Genomic DNA, 19,441 nt, shown 5'->3' on the forward strand with positions numbered 1-19,441 from the left:
ATGATGCGAGTCTCTGTACTATTTTATTTTTTCTGAAACCAGTTGGCTAGACGATATCGCATCAACGTACACACAGTGTACGTAGTCGTATTTAACTGGCCCAAAGATCCACTTACAACAACGATCATTGTTGTCGAGCAAGAAAAGCATTAAAAACAACTTGAAAAATTATGTCGATTATATAAAGTGAATTGATGATACTCTAGTATTGAAAACCGTCTTTGCAAAAAATACAGACTTTGATCGTGTGGTCTGCTGTGCAGTGAGTAAAGAGAGTATATATATATATATATATATATATATATATATATATATATATATATATATATATATATATATATATCGTTTAGCTTAATGTTCACTGTAGATCATCGTAGATATTATCAATGTTTTAATTGGTAAATTATATCTATCCTTCTATATATATATATATATATATATATATATATATCGCATGTCTTCACTGTATATCATCAATCACCATTGAATTCACGTCTATACTGCAGATGTCATCTTTTCAAGATGAAGTGCATTAACGTTCCAACTAAAATATCTAACTGATGTTATTGTTTAGCCAACATTATTGCAAGCAGGTGATGAGGAACAAGCACGTTTTTGGGATTTCCCATTGCTGTCAACGAGAATGTTTTTGGCCTGTACCATCCTTTTAAGATGAATCTTGTTGTTAATGTTGTAAAGCCTGAAAATAAAACATGATGAAAATTTCCAAAAATGCCAACAATACATAGTACGCACGTGTGCGCAATACCTTTGAAGTAAAAATCCTTTTTTACAAACTATTTGGACAATTTTTTTGGACAAACGTCTTAATCAATATTACGGTTTAATGAAACTCTTTTTATTTAATATCGAGCACATTTACAAATAGTCATTGAAGGTTACCAAAAATATTGATAATATATGCGATATTTATTAGATTACAATTCAATAAAACTCGGTCATGATGAGTTGAACAGTAACACAAAACGACACCAGAACAAAATGATGGCGACCAGATGTACATTGCACTCACAAGTAGTCAATTAAGGTTACTAAAAATATTAGACAATAAACGATATGTTCACTTGGACCAATTCAGCCACAAGTCGTTCATGCGTTCACCCTTTTTGTAACCTCGTGTGAATCACATTGTAATCATTCGGCACAAAATCACATGTACTGATATTGTGTAATTGGCAATGAAACGGTAGTGTTATCGTTGGCATAGCCAACGCGCTGATTTATTCACACCGGTAAGGTTACAGTACAGTGTGGTTCTGTCTTTGTCATCAATGAGATCTGATTGATAGCCCAGCCAGAGGCCTATGGTCGTGAACACCCTATGCTTCAAAATTCGAAACTTACTCTTGAATTCACATGAAATTATATCAATAAAACCGATTCTACTCAGGCACTTTGATCAGAAAAAATCACCGAGCATTGGTTTAGTCTCACACAGCATACTGCCACAAGGCTTGCTCATGGTGGAATAGATAGTTGTACACGGATTTCACTGCGGAGTATAAATACAAATGTTCTATAAATTTATGAAGGCGATTTTACAAACAGGAAAACAATCAACATTATATTTTACAGTTTTATCAAGACAGTGGAACTACTTATATGAAACAAGTGAATAACTTTTAAACATCAAAATTTAAAATGTCTTGAAAAGGTCATTGATTTTTTTCTTCCGATACATAAGCACATTGATAAGAACTATTATGGAACAAAACACGAAGTAAAATTGACAATGGCTTACTTAATCCACTGTAAGAAATCATGACGTAAAAACATCAATTGTAAATACTTCGACAAATTGACATGTTACTTGTAACGGCAAGTTTTGTATATGTCCAGGGTAACGGTACTCGGCGCCGGAAAACGCCACACGGTAAACTAAACTCATCTACTTAACTGTCCAACAATTATATTTTCCACCTCTTTTGAAGGAAAATCATGAAAAAAGTCTTTCTTCACCTTTATTCCTGCGAAATTTTATTCAAATTACGCTTCAAAGGCGCACGCATATTATCCTGGCTCTATTGCTTTGTAATTTTCTTCGCAAAAACCAGTACGTTTTAATATTTAAGTTGAAAAGATAATGGTTAGATTACGTTTTCTGTGTTTATTGAGATTCATTCATTCACGGAGTTCCTGCCAGCATCAGTGTCATCTTGTCGCGTTTCCATTTTGGATGTCACAGTGTTCATGGACGTTACCTTAGAGGCGTTAGCCATCGAGTCCGCGACGCCGATGGATCCGGTCCTGCCCAGACCGTCGTCGCCTCGTCTGACAGCCAACACCTGGAATGGCAAATGCATACATTTAAATTTGGTTTATTCAAGATGAAGAAACGAATAGACGGGGAAATATATTCGTAAAACGGAGCATATATCATTCAGTGGGAGTGGCAAGAATATCATCGGCAGCGGGACGCTCACTCTAGACTAATCGTGGTCACCGCTAAAAATTTAATGGCGCTGCTTTCAGAAACATGTTTTCGTTTTGATCACCGTAGTGTGATTGTTGTGCGCCCTCATTTCATGTCGTATCAATTCTGAACAACGGGTTAGCCTTACTACAGTTACCAGTCTCTTTGCTCACACCGGGTAGATTTGTTACAATTCTACGTGTTAGAGCTCTAGTTCCATTTTTCTAGCTTCAATTTTTATTGAGATTTTGACGTGCATCAAAAACAATAGACGCAGAACTTGAAAATCCAATACACTTAGCAAATTTGTCATTTGTCAATTTTCACATCAATGATCAGCATTCATCCAGAGTACTGTAAGAATATACTGTACACTGAGGGATTAAATGTTTTAATTCTTCTATACGAGTTGACGTAAATATGGGGACTGTTTATGTCGAAATCTGTAAGCTATCCATTAGACCTGCTGATGCAGCATGTCATATGCAGAAAATGTAAGAATTGTTTTTTTACATGTAGAGGATGTAAAACTTATTGGCAACTGCTCACACTACGGGGCTCGAAATTAGCAGAAGTCCCGCGTCCACAGACTACCAACTTTTCTCCTGGGCTACCAAAATTCCTGAAATGGTAGCCCACACGGACTACCAAAACCTGGGACCTGAAATTCAGTCAGTACTTGGCATGCCATGTCTGGTCCGTCACTTTGGGACGAGCTAGATAAATGCAGTCAAACGCAGCGGGGCACAGAAATTTGCCATAATATGACTTTGTTATGAAAATTACGAAGTCGACCGGCCGTATGTGCGGTGGAACTTTGCAACAAAGTTTGAATATCTGAACTGACGTGCTTGAATGACAGGCACAGGAAACGATGGCCAATAAAAACGCACACTCGTTGCATTTTGATCAATTATATATCAATCATAATGACACGAAAATTATGCCTCCCCCCTACAGAAAGGCCATGGTCTATTTTTAGCCCTGCCACAGTACGTCTTAGTGCTAAAAAGGCTGTGTTGTTGTCATGTTGTCATGGCGACTTTTAAAATTTGCATACAACTCTGAAAGTGAAACGGGTTGTTAATAGGTCACAAAACTTTTGAGTCCCACTATCGTCCACTATACCTGTTTCCTTGGGTATTAAAGGTGTGCAAGTATACACATCAAAAGACTAGAAAATTCACGTCATGGGCAGAATCTTGTAAAATAGCGTTTTCTTGTCTGGTTAACGAAAAAAGATACCCCTGATCTAAAATATGCATGGGCTACCAGCCACTGTCACCGGGCTACCAACTTCAGAAAATGGTAGCCCAAGTGTACTACCAGGGAAAAAAAGATAATTTCGAGCCCTGAGCAATATTAAACATGAAACATTTAACTTGTATATTTCCCTTGACTTGGCCTGCTGGGTTTAAAAAAATGTTTAAAGATACCCCTGATCTAAAATATGCATGGGCTACCAGCCACTGTCACCGGGCTACCAACTTCAGAAAATGGTAGCCCAAGTGGACTTCCAGGGAAAAAAGTTAATTTCGAGCTCTGCACTACGATATTAGTATTTCCCGTTCCACACAGTAGCATTTCCCTCCCCAAATTCCCCACTTGGAAAACTTCATGTTTGCCCTCTCTTCATCACCCTACACTACCCTCTCGCCATTAGAAAAGCTACCCATCGCCCTCTCCCGCCACAGGATTTTCCCTTTATCACTCCCCCCCTCAAACGATATGAGGAACAGTTGCAGATCGACTGCCAGGACTGTTTTCACAAGACTGACGTTTTTACAAGATAGACTGGCTGATCTTTGCACTGCAATACACTCGTCTTAGAGACAATGTGAGAAAAGTAGCTTGTTCCATTTCTGGTGACAACACGAGATTATGAAGAGTAAAACCGGAGTCTAGGACCACAATGAGCCCGTCAACAAACATACCTATCAAGAAGTATACATAAATATTGATGTGTTGTTCAAAAAAAGAAGAAATGTACTGTCATGGACTTTGTTCAAATCTATTATTGCGAAAATGAAAAATCAAAACTTGTCAATTCTCCTAGGGGTCATGTCATCTTCCTTCTAAAGAATTTAATAATCTCAGAGACAGGCCACGAAACAACGGTATTAACGCCATAAAATGAATTGGAGATACGTTACGTATAGAAAGGGAAATAAGGCGATTTTATTAAGTCCTTACATGAATTTTTTGTGCAACCACAAAGAGATCGTTTTTATATTCAGACTTCAGTTTAAATTCAATTGTCTCGTAACGTGAATATATACGTAAGTGCTTCGGTTAAAACATTTTGTCATCTCGGTTTTGTGAAAATACCAATCCGATTATTGGCTCAGTTATAAAATAACTGATGTTCTCGGTTCGGAGAAGAGACATTACGTGAACGAAAGTATTAAACTATCAAAGGAAAAAAACACATGCTGAACGCTAGCAAGTTAATACCTAAGAATTCTGTCACTGATTAAACGACGTGTATTTGACTATGAATTAAAACTGAAATCATAAAGACTTTTTTTCAAATGTCTATGCTGAAACTGAGTTCTAATAATAAATTCGATGGAACTGAATAAACTAGTTTGCGCGACGTCCATAGACAGATTCGACATCGACAGTCAGTCATAATAGAAAGAAATGATAAGCCGGGCTATCACAACATTGTGGCATATTACTACCTATACGTATCACTAAATCATTTCGCATTAACGCCCTCTTCACTTAGTTTGACGCATAGAAATCCCCTAGAAAGTAACGCATCAGGAAATATGTTGGAGTTTTAGAGATGTCCTCCACAGGTATGGGTAATATGGGGTTCATGTGAGTTCTCTTCTCTGGCTTCAAAACCGCTAAATATTGCGCCACCATTCGCGATTCTACAGGGAATGGACCTCGCAATTGAAAGAGGCTGACCAGCGTATGATATATATGTCTTGTATCGAAGTCTTCATGGTTCAGGGAAGTTTTCTGGTTTAAGGAGCATGACAATGTACGGCCCTTGTTTGAATAATTTAACTTGAAGGGACGTAGCCAGTGTGCGAAATTAACGTCGGTCCGACGGTCCGAGACCGACAGATTTCTCGTCGGGCCGAAAGATTTTAGCAACATGTCGGTCCTTATGACCGACTGGAATTTGGAATAAATGATGAAAATTTCTCCGTCAAGACCTGTAACAGATGCAGATGATGACTGACTTTGAATCATGTGATTCAGACTTGAATGTCATGCACCTATGAATGTTTTCCACCGTGGGAGTGCGGGGCAACAGGGGATATTGATCGCACTTCGTGTCCTGGTAGTGGGGAATTCGATCTATTGGTACGCCAGACCGGGGGGTGACAATGTCGCAACATAGTATTTTTTTGTCTTGCGACGTTTTACATTTACGAAGAGTCTAATCCCTCCGATCGACGCGCATAGCACGGTGCAGCTGATTACATTCAGATCAGTATGAATTACGTCCGTGCATGCAGATACTAGCAATGGAATGGATTGATTTTGGTGCAACAATGCGATATAATATGACATGTATAATAATACTTGTCTCGTGAGTGTAACCCTGGTAATGGTAGCATATCTGTGTCACAGCCCAATTGTGCTACCTGCAGTCGACAGTAAAGTTCACGTTTCGCTACGTTTGTTTGAGGACCGCTAGAACATGTATCTTGCTTGCTTGTTGGTCTTCAACCAAAGTTCACAAGGCCGACTGTTACCACGATATATCGACGTGATAACAAGTGTACATTTTATAAAACAGAGCTGCCTTATCATAACAGTTTTGTCGAGTTGCACGATCCGTCGTGTATACTCTCAGAGGCCGAGAGTAGGGCTTCAAATTGTTTCGATGTATATCGTTTTTTGACAGGCATGCAAAACTCACTGCCATCCTGGGCTGTAGGCCTAAATGTCGCAAAAAAATACGTCTTTTAAGATTTTACGGTATTATTAACTGATCGTGTCGCGATGGTTTTCAGCAGTATAGAGTGTCTGTCAAATTTTTCAGAGTCATTTTAATAACTTTAAGCTTTCAAAGGGCGATGAGACCCACAATCGCTCAGGCAAACCTTTTCGATCAGAAAATATGCATTCATTTCCGCGAGTGGCGACGCTTGCCATTTATTTTGTGTGCAATTTCTATAATCGAGAAAAAGTTACGATACTTGTCCTTTTAATTAAAAAGTATAACTTCACCTGTTTCTTCATGAATACAATAGAGGTCAAATTCAAGCATACTTATTTTTTGAAAAATTTTGAAAGTAATCCATACGTCATATCAAATACATACCAACTATTTTCTCCCTTCTGTTTTACATTTCAATAAAAAAGACGTAGTGATCAATGTTTACATAAAAAAATTATCATACACTCCCCTCACTCATGACTATTTCAGGATACTAAGCTATTTACTCACTCTTCTCCCACTCGCGTTGGCTATTAAATTTCAGAAGTGATTTTCAGCTCGCCAACCATTTTCAAATGACAATATCACATGCCCCGGTGTAGTGTACAATTGTATACAGTCATGTAGAGAACATCATCCTTCATAGAAAGTCATGAGTGACAAACTGTCTCGCTTTCATCATCCACATGTAGCCAGTGCATGAGCCTGTATTCCCCGGCCCCTGGGTGTTTGACATCATTTTATAGTCCGAGAGTTGGGGATTTGACATGGCTAGAAAAAATGTCAAATTCTTCTGTTAGTTCCATATCCCCCAATGGTGGAAAACATTGATAAATGTGTGCGCATGACAGTGAGGGAGATGAGGGCTGTGATCTTTTTCAGATTCCAGATAATGTAGATGAATGATTCATTCACTTACACTATTCTGCAATCTATGTGAACAATAGTCTTTTGGAGTGAATACTTACTGACTCTATTGATAAAAGGACATGAAAAATTAAATATTACAACATTCAAAAGCATAGTATTAGTGGAGAGAGTGTTGACTTTAATGGTCGTTAACAACTGCATTTATTGAGGACCGGCAGTTTTCTGTAAGGACCTGAAGCTTTGGCTTGGTGCAGGTCCTTATGACCTGAAGCTATTTTCTCTTAATTTCGCACACTGGATGTAGCGGTGACTATGGCGCGTAATCCATGCCAAAATTAACACCTTACATTTTGAGCCAAACTTCATTCGGCTCTCGCTCAATGCGACCCAACTCTGGCCGACTTCATTCGGCTCTCGCTCAATGCGACCCAACTCTGGCCGACTTCATTCGGCTCTCGCTCAATGCGACCCAACTCTGGCCGACTTCATTCGGCTCTCGCTCAATGCGACCCAACTCTGGCCGACTTCATTCGGCTCTCGCTTAATGCGACCTAACTCTGGCCGACTTCATTCGGCTCTCGCCCAATGCGACCCAACTCTAGCCGACTTCATTCGGCTCTCGCCAAATTCCATCCAATATTGTCGCCAACCTATCCAACTTTCATGAAACTCAATGCGACTTGTGAAATGCATTCGCTTTGCGCCGCGACTCGTTTGAATCATGCTCCCTAGATTACCTTTGAAGCTCAACTCATTTGATGACTCTGCATTCGTCTTGCTTTTTGAGCTGAACGCATTCGTGTCGGGGGATATTCCGTGTTTTGGGGGCTTGGTTGGGGCGAACCATTTTTGAAACGGGCCCACAGCATGCAGCATCTGATTCAAATGAAGACACTTTTGAGTTGAAACTTACCACGCGTGATTTAGAGTCCATTGCATTTACTTTACTTATGTGAAGCTGATTCTATGTTATGTTATCGACTCTGATTTTACTTCCAATTGACCGTGCCAGAATGTGGTTCATGGCAGCCAACCCATCATTAAAGTGACCAACTTTGCCATACAACACGAGACGTCACAGCGCGTCATAGCGACGTCACATGACGTCATTAATATATTCAGGTGTTTTCTGTCATTGTCCTGGGGGATCCAAATATTCAACCCAAAAGTCTGTTGCGGAAGTCCAGATTTACAGTTCCAACATAGTTCTTGTTATCACGTCGTCTAGCTATACCGTATTCCTCCGATTCTAAAACCCCCTTTTCAGAACGAAAGGTGACGGAAAACATGTGGGGCGTTGTATAAACGGATGCAGCGCGAAATCGAACGTCCGTACTTAATTTATGCTAATTGTGCAATGTTATGCAAATTTTATGGCAATGTTTTTGATTCACGTGAGCGCTGCAGACAACTCATACTTTGTGATATCGACTCATGCACAGTAAGTGAGGCTACCCACAATCCTCTTGATTTGTTCACTCAGACATTTTTTGCTAAAGGCTTTTTCGATTTTATCAGTGTCTTATCAATTTTGACTTACAATTGAAGTTCAGGATTATTTGTTAAAACTGTGTTCCAAAATTAGTAATTATGTTTAAAATTCAAGAGTAAATTAAATGAGGTCGATGTTTGGAGGTGCTAAAAATTGCACACTTTTCAAGATAAAGTTATCAGTAACTAAGATGCCACATGTTAGACATGCTAATTTCCTTTGTCACGAACATTAAAAAAAAATCAATACCCTTTCTTTTGTCAACACAGATGCAAATTACCTGTAGTTTCCTTGGAAATATTGTGTATGGCTGTCAAAAATCTATGTCGACAAAATTACAAAATTGCTATCTCCTCTGCAGAAAAGGGTTGATCTTCTCATTATTCATAGTGAGAAATCAGAAAATTATGATTATCAGAACTATGTTGCCAGAATTTTGAAATATGGACCGAGTTGTTCTGTGTACAGAAGAAATTTGCTTCAGTTCAGTGGGGTAGCCTCACTAACTGCGTCATGGGTATACTGTGTCGTACTGACAGTCGAATCTGTACCGTATAAATTAATGGAGATCGACAAGTTTTGAATTTAGCGTATTTTCCACACCCTCTTTTGCTAAAAAATACGATAGCAATAAATCTTCGTATTTTGTATATAGATAATCACCACGATGCTTCGTTGCAACAAGTACGCTCCAGCAGTAGCTAGCTCCCCATAGCAATGCATAGCACGGCCGCAAAGGTCAGACAAGGAGTAAAGGGAAAGTCACTAAAGTTCCGCTGGCTGTGATTGGTCAATTCACGCAATAGGTCAAAGGTGTCAGTGCATGGGTCAGAGTAAAATTCTGTTCAGCACATGCATACAGTGTGGTGCACCACAGTTGCGAGTGTAGTGATACGTACCGGCCGCCGCGAACGTATCACTACACTCGCAACTGTGGCTCGAACTGATAAAGTGTTGAAGCATCGGCGGGCTGGCGAGACGAAAGATTGCTACGCCAATATGCTTACAATTTGATGAATTGAATTTTTGGCAATAAAACTTTGAAGTTTTTTTTTATTTGTATCGATGAACGAAATGTCTCTTGATGTGGAATTCAGTCATCTATGATCATCTGTTCGGAATGGTACGAACATGCACGTTTTTGAAGTTGGGTATTTTTCCCTCGCAAGACTTTCAAAAGCATGCATAATCTTGAAAATTTGTTACACTATCGCCCACTCATTGCCGGGACTAGTTCAGGAAAAGGACACACTCAAGCAAGACATGCCGTTCAAACAATAAATACATTTATAACATGAGAAAAAAATGTACAAAATTGATAAAACATAAAGAAAGAAATTCAAAGTATTTTCAGTTCATGCGCGGAAGAAACTTCGGATGTCGCGTTTGTCAATACAATTGCCCTCTTCATCGAAGTCAACCCATCGAAGTCTATATCGTCATCTTCCCCCTCGTCATCAAACACGAGTCCCAGGGCTTCATTTGATAAGTCGTCATCGAGTACCGGAATCTCCTCGGAAATCATGTTGTCTTCAGTTCCGTCGAGCGCATTCGCGATACCCGTGGAAAGGAACGATTTTTTCACCACGTGAAATGAGCAAATCGTACTTGATCGACACGTTCAAAAACCCGACTATCGTAATGTTCATGTTATGGTAGCCAAATGGCATCGAAATATTCGATTCGTACTTGATCAAGATGTTCAAAAATCTGCATATTTTGACGTTAGCAAAATGACAGTGACGAAAAGACTACATTGTACTAGAATCGAGACGCTCAAAAATCCAACTCTTTTAATGTTCATTTACGTAGCGAAATCCAATTGGAATTGTATCGCCAGGAACGATAGAACCGTTCCCGATTGACATGTTCCAACACCAAACGATAGTGTGCTTGTTTTGAGGTTTGATACTTCACTTTAGCACTTGTTTGTGACTTTGATTAGCGACGTAGGTGTCGCGGATATCCTTTTCTCATTACATGACAAGTTGAGTGACGTGTTCATCAAGTTATTCACGTGTATTTAGAGAGAAATTGTTGGAACTATAAATCTGGACTTCCGCAACAGACTTTCGGGTTAAATTTTTGGATCCCCCAGGACAATGACAGAAAACACCTGAATATATTAATGACGTCATGTGACGTCGCTATGACGCGCTGTGACGTCTCGTGTTGTATGGCAAAGTTGGTCACTTTAATGATGGGTTGGCTGCCATGAACCACATTCTGGCACGGTCAATTGGAAGTAAAATCAGAGTCGATAACATAACATAGAATCAGCTTCACATAAGTAAAGTAAATGCAATGGACTCTAAATCACGCGTGGTATGTTTCAACTCAAAAGTGTCTTCATTTGAATCAGATGCTGCATGCTGTGGGCCCGTTTCAAAAATGGTTCGCCCCAACCAAGCCCCCCAAAACACGGAATATCCCCCGACACGAATGCGTTCAGCTCAAAAAGCAAGACGAATGCAGAGTCATCAAATGAGTTGAGCTTCAAAGGTAATCTAGGGAGCATGATTCAAACGAGTCGCGGCGCAAAGCGAATGCATTTCACGAGTCGCATTGAGTGTCATGAAAGTTGGATAGGTTGGCGACAATATTGGATGGAATTTGGCGAGAGCCGAATGAAGTCGGCCAGAGTTGGGTCGCATTGGACGAGAGCCGAATGAAGTCGGCCAGAGTTGGGTCGCATTAAGCGAGAGCCGAATGAAGTCGGCCAGAGTTGAGTCGCATTGAGCGAGAGCCGAATGAAGTCGGCCAGAGTTGGGTCGCATTGAGCGAGAGTCGAATGAAGTCGGCCAGAGTTGGGTCGCATTGAGCGAGAGCCGAATGAAGTTTGGCTCAAAAGTAAGGTGTTAATTTTGGCATGGATCATGCGACGTAGCGGTGACTGGTTTCTCTTCTGAATCACGTCACACATCGTGAGAGATGTTAATCTGTGCCGCTCACATAGAAGCGAACAAAGTAGTTCCCCCGCCAAAATACGAACTGTGCCATACAGATGATTGGCTAGGCGGATAAATTTCGTCGATTTGCAAATACTTTTTACCAACAATAAGGCTAAAGAGATTAATAGACGCTTCCTGAGATACTAGAATAACAAGATTCAAGTGTATCGTACAATTTATCACTAAATGGCACAAATTATGTCTCGTCATTTCCATGAATCGCCGAACGCGACGGTCGGTCTTTAAGGCACCTACAAACTAATAAAGTTGAAAGAAAATGAAATTGAACATAAGTTCGTCCGTGTTTTGCGTTTGGCCTCTGTGACGTCATCAGTTTTCGTCATACCTCTTCTTGAATTTACTCTGCAATATCTATCAAAACGAACGGGTTTTTTTCTGCCTCCATGAGTTGCCTAACTTTGAGTCCGACTATGCATCAGTGTATGTTTGTCTGTCTGTCTGTCTGTCTGTCTGTCTGTATGTCTGTCTGTCTGTATGAGAGCCAGTCAGTCGGTCTTTCTGTCTGCCCCTCCGTTTCTCTTTGTCCCTGTCCAACCATGGTCCCCCAACAAGAGGAGGGACAATGGTCCTGAACTATATCATTTAATAAACGTAAACTAAACTCTACCTTAGGAACGAAAAGCAAGAGCAGTGTAGCAGTTGTACAGAACAAGATGAAACCACCGATGATGACGTAAACAGCATTCAGGTTGTCCCTCAGTAGTACGGATATTGGCAGCCCGATCACGCTGAAGATAACGACGTTGTACAGTGACATGCCGACGTATTTGCTGTCGTTCAATCCGGGTATTTGTACAGACCTGTATGGGACAAATTATGTCAACAACTGTCAGCATCGACTCGGAAGAGGACCATACACGCCAGACAACGATTCTCAAATTGATTCGAACTTATAGCGGGATTGTTTTAAAGTCTCAGACGAAAAAATGCCGTTTCGCCAGGTCAGGTTAGAATAGTGAATACCATGCAGCTTTCTTTGGCGAGTCGTGAGATTTCCATACCCTGTCGATAGCGGTGAATACAAAGAGAAATAATTTCCTTGAATTTTGAGCCCGCGAGGAGGTATTAATATTTTACTAGTTGTAATCTATCTCCGGTGCAGCATGAAGGAGGAAGATTTCATTTGCCGTTGAATTATTAATTTGATTAAAGTTGGACTGCGGGAATACTGTATCTTTTGTCTCGTTTGCAAAATGTTCATTTCTCTCGTGTTTTGTCTAATTCATATCTGTCTAATTTTTATGCTATACGTTTAACGTTCTGCCATTGCTTTTGTTTCTAGGCAATATTTTTTCATACTCGAGTGCAAATGTTTTTGAGCGCACACGTAATGTTGTTTGTTTGGCCACACTTTACTCATAACGTTGATAACTGTGCCCTTGATAACAACAGAATACTAGCCCACTTGTATTTATCGGATATAATCGAAATAAAGAAATGGGCTTTAGGATAAATGTACTAGTTGACACGGATCTCCAAAACTCAGTCCTCCAACACCCTTCCACGCAGGCTTACAAAGGCAAACTTCGTAAAGCTAAAGTCCGAAGGCTAAATTTAGGCTTACATAGGCTAATGTAGGAATAAGTTCAAATGAAGTGACACCTAGATCATTTTCACAAAAAACATGCAAAAACATGCAAAATTGTTTACCAGACTTTACTAATGAGAGACTGCGAGTTGTTGGAAGTACAAGAAAAAAAAAATAATGGACTGGTAGTGACGATAACTACCTACAAAACTACCTACCTACAAAACCATTCATTGCTTCGCACCACTTTATTTAATTGATTTGCTTGAAATTTACACCCCAGTGAGAGATCTCAGATCAGCTGACTCTTTGCGGTTGGTGTCACCTCATGGAAACTTTAATAAGGCATATGGGCAGAGAGCATTCTCTGTTTGTGCACCTGCTCTGTGGAATTCGCTGCCGCCAGTGATTCGCAACGCCAGATCTGTTGACTGTTTTAAACGTCTTTTAAAAACTCATCTTTTTAATCAGTGCTATTTGTGATTGAGTTTTTAGGATCATCTTCTGTATGGTTTTTAACTGGGACTTTTTAACTGGGATCTTTTAACTGGGACTTTTTAATTTATTCTGCTGCTTTCATAATTTTTTTTTATCACAGTCTTTTGCTTTATTTTATTTTTATCAATTAATTTTTTTAAATTTTTTTCACCGTCTTTTGTTTATTGTACGAGAATGGTACAGGTGTTGACAGATTTTGACATTGTTTGTTTTCGTTTTCTTCTATTGCTGTTGCTGGTTTTTAGTATTTGTTTGTTTCTTTTTTTTAAATATGTAAATCGCACTGAGACGTATGTGTAGTGCGTGTAAGAAATAAATATTATTATTATTATTAAAAGAATTTGTCCGGGGCTGTAAATTAGACAAAATATATCATAGCCACATGTCATAATCGTCATAAGTGTTGCTGTGACGCCAACAAAATGTCTTACTCTGTCTTCCATATGAGAAAAAGAGTGACAAATCGTTGTTGGGGGATAATTGTTGATTGATAGATTGTTTGATTGGCTGGTTGGTTCATTCATTCATTCATTCATTCATTCATTCATTCATTCATTCATTCATTCATTCATTCATTCATTTATTCATTCATTTATTCAATCAATCGTTCATTCACTCATTAATTCATTTAATCAATCAATCAATCATTTATTCAATCAATCAATCAATCATTCATTCATTTACTCAATCATTTATTCATTCATCCATTTATTCAATCAATCATTTAATTATTCATCATTTATTCATTCATTCATTCATTCATTCATTCACCGATAACTTTTATCACCTTGTCTGCCAGGTTAGGAAAGTTCCAAACAAGAGCAGGAGACCCTTGTAGGCGTAAATCGCGACAGCAAACTCTTGAAACTGGTGTGAGTAACAACTCTGAATTGTGTAGACGTACTTCACGGCTGAATCCCCGGATATCATCTTCCTGCATTGGGAACAAACTTGCGTTATGATATGATTCTACACAGAAATTTGTCTGTAATGTTGGAATCGAAATCACAAGAAAACCGCAGGCTTTCCTCAAGCAACAAAAATCTTCGCCGACAATGTACAAACCGAATGCATTTCATGCACATTAAAATTTGAATTCATTTATCCAAAGGGGTGTACGCATCTGAACATGATATAACAAAAACATGTAGTTGTAGAATCAAGAAGATATTCGCTTCGAAATGTCATTCCTTTTTTTATAATGATACTAGCAATCACGTGACTGATATTCCCGGGAGATATTATGGTTAGAATCATTTAATTGCCTACCTCGACAGACACTACCTTGTCTTGGATAACAGTCGGTGACATCACTTGCCAAGTTATCAGGATCACCATGTCAACGGTCACCATAACACCCACCATCGTAAACAGCTGATGGTCACGTACAGACTGTGACAAGAAATGACACTTCAGATTAAAGGGACATAAGTTGTAACTTGTGGCAAGTTTTTCAGTATTCTGCTTCTGTATATCAACTACCGTGTCTGACACTAATCCACTTGTCATGCAGAAATTTCGAGTATTCTTTTTGTCAACACAGCTCTTATGTGTGTAGTGATCATTATTGTTTACAAATTAATTCTAATCCCGACTTTAATATAATTTTCAACGATAGCAATGGAGATTATACTCATATAGGTTGTGTTGATATGCTAAATACTTGGTATTAAACTACAGTTTAGGGAAGTGTAGGGAAACCACAAAACAAAAGTTGGAAAAAGTTGGAAAAAATAACCAAAAGATACAGCTTATGGGGCTTTGTTTATTTGGTTGATTGGTTGGTTGGTTTGCGGATTATTTTCACATGAGTCTGAAAACTCAAAAAACAAACAACATTTTTTAGCAACAGCGGGCGTAAACTTTCCTGTTCTTTATGATCACTCTGAATTGAGTACGGTAGCTTATGCTACAAATAATCCACGTGAATCCTTACCTTACGTATTGGAGCCTTGTTTGTGAAGACAGTGTAGACACGCCATGTTTTAGAGAACATAGATCCGAATGACAATGTGAACCCGAGCGCTAAAATCCATGGCCTAGTCTGTGAAGAGTCAGATTCAAATAACGATAAAATATTTTGTCAATTAGGTTTCAAATTCAAAATCATGCGTATTAAGCGTCAAGGGAAAGATTCTGGGCAAATATGCTTCTCATGGGATATGTTTTAGATCTTTTCCTCGATTCATAGTATCTCCTGGATACTGATAGGGCGTCTTGTTATAAAACGCTATCTTCTAAATGAAGAATTGTTATCTCTCCGCCAGTTCCAACTTTTTGACCACATCCACTTTAAAAGGCACAGGAATCGTCGAAACATCTTAGGAAGGTATATAAAGGCGCCATTGGATTTTATATATATATATATATATATATATATATATATATATATATATATATATATATATATATATATATATATATATATATATATATATATATATATTTATAACACGCCACATGCTCATTCCGTGTCGCGATTCGCCAGAATACGTCACGTGACGAGAAAATAGATACGTCTAGTCCCCACCAAATCGACAAAAGTGACGTCAGAGGGTATATTTTGAAAAGCTATTTCCCTAGGGAAATAGCTCTGACCAAATTTGGAAAAGTGCCCGGTCACGTGACCGTAGTGTCGTCTGCAGCTTTGCAGCAATGGCGGGTGACTAGAACGTGATGTGCGTCCGGGATAGGTGACGACACATTCTCTAGATTTTCCAACATTTTCCAACATTCCAACCGCGTAGGAACTTATCGACGGAAAAGATTAAGGTGCAACTAAGGATGTCACTAGGTATGCTAAGAATATTTTTTGAAAGAAAGTGGTACCACGTACAACTGAAAGCGCTGTGGAAACATCGCCCAGTAAACTTGTCACAATGGATTGTTGCGGTGCAAAATATCAAAACACATTAAAAACTATATAACAATACAACATGAGCATGTGGTGTGTTATAAAACACCTATAGCCTGGTCTTTATTCGGGCTATAGCGCTCGTCTATTACCCCTCGTGGCCGTGTGTTACCAGAAACACATCGCTATACCCCTCGGCCTACGGCCTCGGGGAATAGCGATGTGTTTCTGGTAACACACGGCCCCTCGGAGTAATAGACGGTCGCTATAGCCCTCATGACCAGGCAATAGGTGTTTAATATTGTTCAGGCTTTTATATATTGCACGCACTTTCGCCCGAACCAGGTTTCCTATGAAACCTTGCGTTTTCATTTTCTAATGTACAACTTTTCCTTAAGCTATAAGTCAAGAAAGTGAAGATACTAAGACTTGCAAAGCAATCCGCCGCTTTATTATCGCACTCACTTCTACAATTTAGTTTAAGTTCTCCGACATACTGCTGGAAAGATTGATTGAATAAGTTATTTTGTTTTCTCTTTTATTAAGTATGAAATACCTGGCAGACTTGTGTAAACTGTTCCATTGTCAGTAATCCACGGTCAAGTCCATTGCAAATGACGCTGGTGTAAGTAACAATACAGCCACACACCATAATGTTGTTTATGTATGGACTTGACATTTTTATAACCCTGAATAAAAAATAGATAAACTGCAGATCAAGGTATTTGTAAAAAATGTCACATTTTTATGCGTCTTTTGTCCTTTATGCAAATGAGTGATGCAGAGTACGCCTTCAATACACGAAAGGGATGTTTTAAATTATGGGTACTGAGAATATGCGATGATTAAGTTATGAATCTAACGTATTGTAATGAAACGTCGGCGTCCTGAAATGAGGCATACTGGTTTTTTATCATCGAATAGATACCCGATACGGGCGATGTCTTGAGTGACACGCAACGTTATAATTGTAGATTCTGAGAACACAAACAGAGAGATAGCACTGAAATGAAAGGGATGTCATCCTTGATTTGTTTTTAACAAACATGTTTGCGTAAATTGACACTTTCCGAGGCCCGTGCTACGCTCAGTGAAAGTGAGCTTCCGATGCTGTTGTGAAAACTACTACCGAATTTACACAGCGGCTGTACGCACCGTTTGCTTCTGTATGCGACGTTAAAACACAGAAACCCGAGAGCTAGAAAGACGCCACATCCGGCCATCACTGACATGGTGCACGTAACGGATGACGAAATAGTTACCAGCTTGACTGTGGTGATTGTAGTATCGCTGTCTGGTGGTGGTTTACCGCCTGAAATGAAAGGAGAGAAAATACTGGGATTTCAAACTGTGCCCCGTGTCGTCAACAACATCAACAACGCGAACAAGTCATTACTCATGAACTGTACGTGCGTTGGTATTCATACAGAGTCGGTTTACACTTGAAACGTTGTAAGACAATTTCCATAAGGCTAAAAATCCAAGGTTTCTCGCAAAAAGTGATAAGGTGACGAGCTTTTTATTCGATTCACGTTTTGTTTTGTTTTGCTTTGTTTTGTTGGGGTTTTTGGTTGCATAAGATCCAACTACGGGCACGAAAACAAAAAAGTCAGGAATGTCCACATATAATGGTAATTCTGACATCCTGCATGATAACGGTTATAACTTTACAGTTCGATAACTTAACCGGGCTGTTCGTTGTGTGCGTGTGATCCTACCGATTATTTTCTACCGTGTTTAACCCACTGTGTCATTTTTTACACGTAAGTTTTTCAAGTGAACATGAGCAAAAGGCTGACATGGCTATTCAAGATCGGAACGGGCGAGGATGAGAAACGAGACCTTTTGTCTCTTTCTCCTTTTTTCCAGACCAGATAACTGTTATTAATTTATCTAATTCTCGTTAAATAACGGATATTTGCATTTTTGGTTTGGGGAGAAAAGGAGCTCAAGGAGATGCTGCAAGAACGAATAAATCTTTGTTAGCTTTGTGGAGGAAAGATACAAAGGATGACAACAATGGATATCTATATGGCTCGACGTCTAATTGTTATTATATTGCTGGTTGTTCTGTATCTTGACGTTGGCATTGTTTGCCACAGTTACATGTTACAGGGGTCCATACGGTTAAACATGAACGTGGTATGTTGACATACGTCTATTGAATATACTGAACCCTGTTGTGTGATGTCTACACGTACTGCTGTCACATACTCACCATAGTCTTCCCATATCTCCTGGAAACTTCTGCTCCAGGTAATGTCATCAGATTCTGCATAATATCTTCCTATTTCAACTTCTTTTGAATCTGTTGATTGCACATAAAATCGAAATTTATTCCCAAGAAGGAAAGTTTTGAAAATGTTGTGAAAATTGTATGTACGTGATATCGATACTAGTATACATAGGTTTGTTGACCACTGCTCCAATTAGCATCTTTGTCTCTTTTAGGCTACACGCGAATTTGTCATGGACACTGTGTTATGACCTAAAATCTATACGTTTCTAAATATAAAAGGCAAATTTTGATGTTTCCTGACATAAAATTACACACATATCAGTTTCAGTTTTCCGACTTTCACAGATTTTTTAATCAAAATAGAATACTACAGTGACGTGACGGTTCATATTCTCTCTCTCTCTAAATTATATATATATATATATATATATATATATATATATATATATATATATATATATATATATATATATATATATATATATATATATATATATATATATATATATATATATATATATATATATATATATATATATATTCTATGAGTTCGGAATGTTAGTAAATACCTTTATCTTGTTCAATCATGATGACACCTTTTCTTCCACCCTCTTCATTGAATGCCACGGGGCCCTGGAGATGTGATG

At 38.8% G+C, this 19,441-nt stretch overlaps 1 protein-coding gene across 1 annotated transcript in view; it reads right to left on the reverse strand.

The window, feature by feature from the left end:
• Positions 1 to 840: 840 nt before the first annotated feature.
• LOC139132258 (gamma-aminobutyric acid type B receptor subunit 2-like) overlaps positions 841 to 19,441 on the reverse strand; it is a 38,355-nt gene continuing 19,754 nt past the window's right edge. Inside the window, exons 8-16 of the mRNA XM_070698647.1 lie at positions 19,364 to 19,427; positions 18,774 to 18,863; positions 17,711 to 17,867; positions 17,112 to 17,244; positions 15,638 to 15,745; positions 14,971 to 15,093; positions 14,489 to 14,631; positions 12,283 to 12,475; positions 841 to 2,306 (exon numbers count right to left, since the gene is read on the reverse strand). Coding sequence (XP_070554748.1) covers positions 2,139 to 2,306; positions 12,283 to 12,475; positions 14,489 to 14,631; positions 14,971 to 15,093; positions 15,638 to 15,745; positions 17,112 to 17,244; positions 17,711 to 17,867; positions 18,774 to 18,863; positions 19,364 to 19,427 — 1,179 coding nt within the window. The 3' untranslated portion in view covers positions 841 to 2,138. The remainder of the gene's footprint in view (positions 2,307 to 12,282; positions 12,476 to 14,488; positions 14,632 to 14,970; positions 15,094 to 15,637; positions 15,746 to 17,111; positions 17,245 to 17,710; positions 17,868 to 18,773; positions 18,864 to 19,363; positions 19,428 to 19,441) is intronic.

Source organism: Ptychodera flava, chromosome 4 (assembly GCF_041260155.1).
Source record: "Ptychodera flava strain L36383 chromosome 4, AS_Pfla_20210202, whole genome shotgun sequence".
In the NCBI taxonomy this organism is placed as follows: Eukaryota; Metazoa; Hemichordata; class Enteropneusta; family Ptychoderidae; genus Ptychodera; species Ptychodera flava.